The sequence below is a fragment of the Charadrius vociferus genome, unplaced genomic scaffold, assembly GCF_000708025.1.
Source record: "Charadrius vociferus isolate BGI_N301 unplaced genomic scaffold, ASM70802v2 scaffold56, whole genome shotgun sequence".
In the NCBI taxonomy this organism is placed as follows: domain Eukaryota; kingdom Metazoa; phylum Chordata; class Aves; order Charadriiformes; family Charadriidae; genus Charadrius; species Charadrius vociferus.
In genome coordinates this window covers 3,324,450-3,332,609 of record NW_009649057.1, presented here as the reverse complement: position 1 = coordinate 3,332,609, position 8,160 = coordinate 3,324,450, and the positions used below count along the sequence as shown (strand labels likewise).

General features: G+C 53.7%; 1 protein-coding gene across 1 annotated transcript in view; it reads right to left on the bottom strand.

Annotated features, from left to right (window-relative positions):
* Window positions 1–1,416: 1,416 nt before the first annotated feature.
* The window catches only part of ASTN2 (astrotactin 2), a 321,046-nt gene continuing 314,302 nt past the window's right edge, over window positions 1,417–8,160 (bottom strand). Inside the window, exons 22-23 of the mRNA XM_009888090.1 lie at window positions 8,104–8,158; window positions 1,417–1,654 (exon numbers count right to left, since the gene is read on the bottom strand). Coding sequence (XP_009886392.1) covers window positions 1,417–1,654; window positions 8,104–8,158 — 293 coding nt within the window. The remainder of the gene's footprint in view (window positions 1,655–8,103; window positions 8,159–8,160) is intronic.

Here is an 8,160-nt window from a genome sequence, read left to right as displayed (position 1 = left end):
AGTGGGTGCAAATCAGACAAATAGGTTTAGCTCAAGAAGACAAACAGTCTCTGGCTGAATTTCCTCCACATGAAATCCCGCGCCTTTGTTTGGTTTCAAAACATTTTCATTTTGAAATTCACCTCCTGCTTGTTTGCTTTGACATTAAAGGGTTAAATAACCTGAAAAAAACTAAACAAAACTATTTGCTTTGGGCTGACTGAACTGATTCATTCAACCCACACTGTTCCCTTTTCCCCCTTCAGGTTCATTGTTTTGCTTTAAGAAGGAAAAGCAACAGCTTTGAGCTGATCTGATTTTTGTTGGGTTGTTGTGTTTTTTTCCCCTCTCACCCTCCCGCACTTTTTGGTTTGGCTACCAGGCTGAGAAATCCATTACCCACAGGGATCCCGGGCCAGCCTAACCCACATCTGACAGTAAAAGAAACCAGATTCTCCATGTCTTTTTAGCCCCTGGCTTCCTTCTTGGGCTTTCCCACACGTCTCCAGCTCCCGCCGGGGCCGGTGGCCGAGCTGGGTGTTGGGGAGGGAGAGGACCCTACGCAAAGAGGCTGCACTTTCCCCTCCTCTCTGCGTGTCCGGCTCTTGGGGTCAGCGCTGGTTTCCAGTTATGGCCCTACATCTCAACCACGTCCTGGCGTGGGGACAGCCATCGGCGACGCGCTATCCGGTCATGAAACCCTACGAACGCCCAAGCGGCGGCGAGACGGTGTCGGGAAGAAACACCAAGGAGGCAGAGAAGATGGACTTAATATGAATCTTTAATGCACAGAACAAGCTGCCGGGAGCCTTGCCAACGAAGGCTGCGCACGGAGCCGGTCCGTCGACTCGGAGTGGTACAAAAGCCCAGCTTGCCTGCAGCATCCTCGCACCTGCCTGGCATCCCCCTCCGGGACCTTCGCTGGCAGCGCGGTGTCACCGGCCGCCCACGCCACCTCCTCCCGGCATCCTCGGCCACCACGGCACCGGGGCCCCTCGCCCCACAGCTCCTGCCCGGTGGCGGAGCAGGCAGGGCAGGCAGGGAGGGGGTCACCCTTTGCCCAGCAGCTCCCCTCTGCCTGGCCCTGGCCTCGAGCGGGTATCTCCTCCTCCCAGGGTTTTGGAGCGTGTAGTCCAGGAAATTTAGTAAGAAAAGATTAAAAAGGAGAGGCTTTTATGCTGAGACAAATTAGGTAATTTCTTTTTTTTTTTTTCCTCTTGAAAAATTAAAAAAAAAAGGAAAAGAAATTAAAGTCCAACTCGCTGATTTCTTGTTTCTCTGCTGCCTGCGTGAGAAAGTCCTGTTTGGCCTCGCTGTCCCCTTCCACCCCCTCCGAACACCACCCGACCCCGAACCCCACCAGCCACTCAGCACATCACGAGTCCTCGACTCCTCGGAGTCCCTTTGCCTCCCACAGCTCCAGGCCCGCACCGTCCCTCACCGCCCCTTGGACTCCCCGTACGTGTTGCGCAGCATGGAGACCATCTTCTCCTCGCACGTTACTTTGGTGTCCTTTAGGATGCTGTACCAGACCATGCCGGGCGGCCGGACCTCTTCGCTGCGGCAGAACAAGTAGGGCATGGTCTCGGTGCGGCTCTGGATGTAGGCACTGCGTAGCAGGGTCGAGCAGTGGCTGCTGACCTTCTCCAGCCTCCTCAGGATCAGGTGTGCCTTCCTGGAGGGGACAAACAGCGATGGAGACAGAGCAGGGTGGGCAATGTAAAGAGGAGACCGGGAGAGAGGGCTCTGGTGTTCCACCACTGGCTCTGTCTTGCAACAAGAACGGACAAGACCTGTTGCCTAAGACTATGTCTTTCCTGTTTCAGGTGGACAGAGGTTCTGTTTTGCCCAAAAGTTCTGGATATATCTACTACTTCACAGCACTGGGTAACAGGACTGGAGGGAGCTCAGGTCTGACCCACTAGAGCAGCTCGGGTGCCCTGGGGACACCATCTGCCCCTGGCTAGATGGTCACCACCATCACCACCACGTGCTCCTGGCAGGCTCCAGCGCATGTGCTGCCCCCCACGCACACTGCTGAGACCCCCAGCACCCTACTGCGCCCAGCTGACGAGCACAGCCCTCCCTTTCCTGTTTTCCCAAATCTCCAGGAGGCAAATGGCCCAAAAGGACTGACACTAGAAGAGCGCAGAAGAAAAGCACAACACATTAAGACAAAACAAAATAAACCCGTAAGAAACCAAGAATCCCCTCGTGGGAGTCTGTAAAGTGCTAAATCAAACAAAGGGAGGGGAAGAGGTTTTACTTCAGTGGTCTGAAAGTCTCAAGATCACAGATTATTTCCTCTCCCTCCGGTGCCACAGGAAAGCTCTGGATTCGGGGCGAAGGGATTTCGCAGTTCCTGCAGGAATGTAAATTCCCGATAATGATATGTCAGGGGCAGCGCCGTCAGTCAGCGAGGCATAAACATGGGGATTATTTGATTAGGAAAGCTGAGTGGTGTTGCAGCCCGGGCTGTGAGCTCCCAGCTGGTGGGGGGAGTGCTGGGAGCCCCGTGTGGCCCCACACCCGCAGGCACCCGGGGATGGGACACCGGGGAGGGCTGGCCAGAGCCCCCCCATCCCCAGCGCAGAGGGCAGAGACGGCGGCAGGAGGCAAGAGGGCATCCCGGCATCCCCAGCTGGCTACAGACCTCTCCCTCCGGAGCGGGAAGACTGGATGAAAGGCTGTAGGAAACCACTGCTTCTCCAGGGCTGCAGGCGGAAAGCTTCCCCGCTCCTCCCCAGGGGTGATGGGCTCAGAGTGGGTTTTCCAGGGGAAGGGAAGAGCAAAGGGAGGCTGGCCCTTCTTGGACAACACTCCATGGTATCCATGTATCGATTTAATCCCTAAAGACAAGCCTGACTAGGCAATTTGAGCCTCGTTAGCTATACACGCACATATATAATAATGATGTCATGGGCTGAGCTGTGCCCAGCTCTGACAGAACACCTCTACTCTCCATAGCAGCCACCTGACCTTCTACAGCATCTGGTGCTCCCACGGCGCATCAAGACCTGACACACTGCCAAGAACAGGTCCTTCGGTGCTGGACGCCCGCTGCTAAGAAGTTATGAAACTCTACGATGGCACTAGATGCTTTCAGTACAGACTGATTGATTAAAGCTAAGCTCAGCAGCAAATCAAAGTCTGTAGTGACTGTCACTATGGTTAACAAACTTCAGCAAATCACAGTCACCGGTGCAGGAAGGGACCACAAGGCATCATCTGTGCCACTTCCCTGCTAGGATCAACCTGCCCTGATGAGTATCTGTCGAACCTGCTCTTAGAGCCAAGAGTTGGCAACCCTTCCAGTGCTCACTCATCCTAACACTGAGAAATTGTTTCTTAACATCTAAGCTGATTCCTCCTGTTTTTTTCAGGGAAGGCTGAAGCAAGCACAGGGCCCATGGGCAGCTCATAGGACAGACTTTTATGTGAGCTGACAGTGGTCGGGAGGAGAGTGTTAGCCAGAACACCCTCCTCCTCAAAAATGGTAACTATCAGCTCTCTGAGGCCATAGCCCCATGGTCACCCTTATTTATCATAAATCACCTCTACTGCCAGAAGCGGGTACTGCCCCTTCCCCAGCTTGTCCCTGCCCATCTGCTTGTGCTGGCGCAGGTGTCCACGTGGCCAACACGGGGAAGTTGTCCATCCAAAGGCCAACCAAGCAACCCATGGAGTTTCCTTCAGATTGGTTCCCACTCCAGCTTTCTCAGCCATAGCAAGAGGGGAGTGTCAATAAGTGGCCATGACCAGCCCTCCAGCCAGCCCAGTGGTGGGTAACCAAGGCTTGGCCCTAACCTAGGCAAGGGGTGGACTCCCCAGCACATACCTACAGATGCCTGCCAGCCAAGATCTTCTCTTCCTCTCCTCCCTTCTCACCACTTTGCCTTTCTCCCCTCCATAGCTTTCTTCACCCACCTCTAACTTCTCCCTCGCACAACCTGCTCACTCCTTTGCCACCATTTCCCTTGGCCTTCTCTACCTTCCCATTTTCACTACTTGCCGCACCATACTTCCATGATCTTCTGGATTTTGCTAAAAATCACCATGTTGTCCTTGCTTCCTGATACATACTCAGGACTTTTATTCAGGCAAACATTCCTACGTGTAAGGAGCAGCTCGAGGTGGCAAGAAGTCCAGGAGTCAACCCATCCAGACCTGCTGATGTCTCATGTGCTGTGCTCCTCATGGAGCTCGTCTCCATACACCTCCTGCATCTGAGTTGTGCTTGATGCAGTTGGTCCCAGGAAAGGATCGATGTTTAAGGGTGGGATGCAGCACGCCATGAGTTGGCCCTACGAGGATGCTGAAGATGCTGAAAACACACCGCACCACAGTCAAGGAGAGCACAGGGTGATGTGGAGGGGGGGGATCAGGCCCCTCGCTTTCCGTGTCCGGTGCCAAAGCCCCGGTTTTGATGGGTTTCACCACTTTGAGTCATTTATTTTAGTGGGGTAATGAAGTCATGTGTAAATGTTAGATTTAGCTTTCGGCTGTCAGCTGTTCCCTCTTAAAAAAAAAAAAAAGGGAGAAAGAGAGACAGAGCGGGCGAGGGGAGGGGTGAGAAAGAGAGAGAGGCTTTCTGGTGAAGGCTGGGTAATAAATTACAGGAGCAGTTCTTGGGCTGCCAATTTAACACCATAAATCAAGCCCTGGGTATTACCCAAGTGCTCCCTGCGGAGGGCTGTCGGGTCAGAACGACCACCTTTTCAAATACTGGAAATGAAATCTTCCTAAATGCTGACCAACCTCATCCCTGCCAGAAGCAGTAATTTATTACCTTATTAAAGGGCAGGAATTGGGAGAGGACGGCAGGGGAGCGAGCAAGGGGGGAATCACTCTCATGGCTGCCTGTGGCCAGACCCCGAGCTCTCAGCTCCCAAAGGGACGAAGCAAACCCCTTCCCCCTCACCCCATAGTCCGGGCGGGGGGTTGGCACGAGCCAGCAGTGCCCTCCCACCAGCCACGTGCCCGCTGCAGGGGCAGTTGTTTTAAGTCGGCGTCAGCCAGGGCCTGATTCTGGTCTCCATCTAACTGATGGATTTCGGAGGTCACAACCGCGGTCATAAATGATGAAGAGGGGGGTTTAAAAATAGTGATGGCTCTACACGGCTGCGGTACCTTGCGGAACAGTGGGGGAGAGGAAAGGGGAGCGGGACGGGTGGCTGCTGCCAGGGCACTCTGGCTCGTGCATGAACCAGCAGCCCCAGTGCGAGGGAGTGCGGTGCAGTGATTGCACAGGGCACAGGGCACCCAGGTCCCTGGTTGCCAGCCCCAGCTCTGCCAGGACATGCCCAAGAGCAGGAGACACGTTCCCTCCTGCTCTGCCCAACCCTGGGTGTGCTCCTGCAGGGGTGTCTGTCCCCAGGCTGTGCAGGGGACAGTGATCACTCACCTGGGTGGCTGGTGTGGGATGAAAGCATACGCAGAGCCAGCAAAACGCTGCCCTATCTCACCTAGGAGGAAGATGCTAAAGGAGAACAAACCAGCATGAAGAAGCAAAGAAGAAATGATACCTGGGCTGAAGAGAAGGATGAGCTTCCCAGGACTGCTGTGGGGAGAGGGTGGCTGCCTGGCTGCTCTGTTCCCATATGGGGCGATTTTGTCATCAATTCACATTTTTCCACTCTACTGAGAACTGACCTGGGTCTGTCAGACCCTCATCTGAAAGGACAATGAGTCCGGGACTCGATGGCCTCTTATCACAGCCTCCCATCAGTACATTGCATTCCCCCTCGGTACCAGAAGGCAGCTGCTCTGGAGATGCACCGCGTCTCCCGCGGCCGTCCCGGCTGCCTGCCTGGGCGCTCCGCAAACGAGAGGCTGCGAGCCCTGGGCTGGTGCCACATCCTGACCCCGTTGTTGCTGATAGCCACAAGGAGGGGCAGGGAAGGAAGATTTTAACGTAAGTATTTGTCCCGCCTCCTCCTAAAAGCCAAGCTCTGTTTGCAGTGGTCAAAAGAATTGTCCCGAAAATACAGTAAGAGAAAATAACAGAGAAATCTCCCCGTCGCTGTGTCAGGAAGCGCTCTGGCTGCACAGATCCAAAGGTCTGAATGCACAGTAGCATTAAACCTTCACCGGTTTAGACAGAGTCTTCTGTTTTGTTGGAACAAATTAACTCTGTGAGATTCGCTTGGTGTCCGTAACAGGAACAGGGGGAGCAGGAGAGGGGTTGTTGTTGCTAAAGGAGACGAGCAGGATGAGGCAAGCCAGGTGCCAAGATGCTGCTGACCACAGAAAGTCCTGGTTTAGGGCCACCTATGAGCTAAGTTTTTAATGTCTCCTTAATGTAAACCGTCTGGTTGGGACATCTGGCTGTCAGTGTGTCTTCTCGCAAGCAGCTGTTTGCAGTAACCTGTGGCTTTCATGGAAACTGGGCTCACGAGGACTCGACTGTGATGTATTTATTACACAAAGGCAATCAACTTCCCTCTTGTCGCTCAGTTTTATGAGCGAACATTTACTGTGAAGCTGAGGCTCATCTGATAAACATTTCAAGGTACGAAAATGAATGTCCCCCTGGGAAGGAGAACAGTCCGTCAATTAAAATCGTGTTAGGAGATGGCCTCCCTTGGCAAAGCCTCACTCGCCTCCTGCTACGTCAGTGCCTCCGTTTCTGTCCAAGCTCCCCGAGAAGCAGGGCTGGACGGCAGAGCTTCGCTCTTGTCAAGAGCCTGGCACCAGCTGCCACGGCATTTATAGATGCTTCTCCTTGGCTGTAAGTCACCTATTTCTCAAGTACAGAACCGGGGCATATGAGCACTGCTAGGAGCTCATCTGGCTCGGCGAGGAGGACAGACAGCAGCCGAATCGACCACTGACTCCAGATGTTGCTTGCTACAGAGTCGGGCAATCCAAATGTCACCTTGCAAATCTCATGGCTTGATGTAGGTATCAGGCTAGATAGCATCCTTCAATAAGTGCGTTGGGTCTCAAGTAACGGAGGAAATAAGGATGTGTAAGAAGAGGCTGATGGTTCCCAGGGATTTATAGAGAGAGGAGCAATTGAAAAGGACAAACAAGTCTGCAGTGTCATCAAAGAAGGAGGAGGGCAGTGGGAAGGAAGAGAGTGGCTCCGTGCCAGATGCTAATGAACTACCAAAGAAACTGTGACCAAGGTCACCTGTGGAAAAGGGCAAGCCCCAGGCCAGCTTGGATTTACGTCGAGGAGGGGTGTAAACTGTTGTGAGGAGCTGTCATCCTGGTATTACGGACAGATCCTCAGCTGGGTCCAACAAGCAGATAGGAGCAGGAGGGAGTGAAGGAAAATCTTTTCCAATTATTCATGGACTGCAAGACCCTGCTTCTCCACCTTCCTCTGCTTCAGCTTCTCAGAGAACATGTTAGACGAGGATGCTGGATGAACCCTGTCTCTAAAAGCTTCAAAGCAGGTCAAGGCTATTTGAATCCTATAAGAGATCTCAAGATGTTCAGATGGATACGGCTACTTCTGAGCATTTCTTGCGGAGTGTTTCCCAAGGGTGGCCATCTGGCCTTTGCAGGGACACCACCGGGACACTGCCAGTCCCCTGGATGCATGTCCATGGACCTGTTATTCCTGAGCTGTGATCTCTCAGAGTCTCACCACCTCTTTCGGTGTACGCTGGGGGTTTGCAGATGCAGTCCCTCCGGAAAGGCTGCTCTTTATACTCTCAGGAACGATCCCCTCCCAGCCCTCTTCAGAGCATCAAATGTATAGTAAAGAGAAAATATTTCTAGCATAAAGCTGTATATAGGCAACAGCTGAGGTGCTGTCCGCTTGTTGGCATCCGTCACTACGTCCCAGGCTGACTTTACACCCTTTGCCCCTCACCCCCCCAGTTTTTCCAACACAGCTCATCTGCAGTATCACCCGCCTGGCTCAGGCTGGCTGCGAGATGTCCCACAGGCATTCATCCAGAGACCACCCAGCTGCTGGATGTCGCATAAACATTCATCCAAAGACCAACGGGGCCCTGGCAAACCCAGAGGATGGCAGGACAGTTTGGTGAACACCAGAAGGGAACTTCTCTCTGCTCCAAGGAGAAGGCAACGAGGTTCATTTCCGCAGTGGCCCAGCAGAGGGGCGCTGCAGGCAGTGGGCAGGGGGGGACGCAGGGAAGGGACAGGTACCTGGGCCCCAGCTCGTCCTCACTGCGCCAGACAAAGTCTCCAAACTTCTCATAGTGG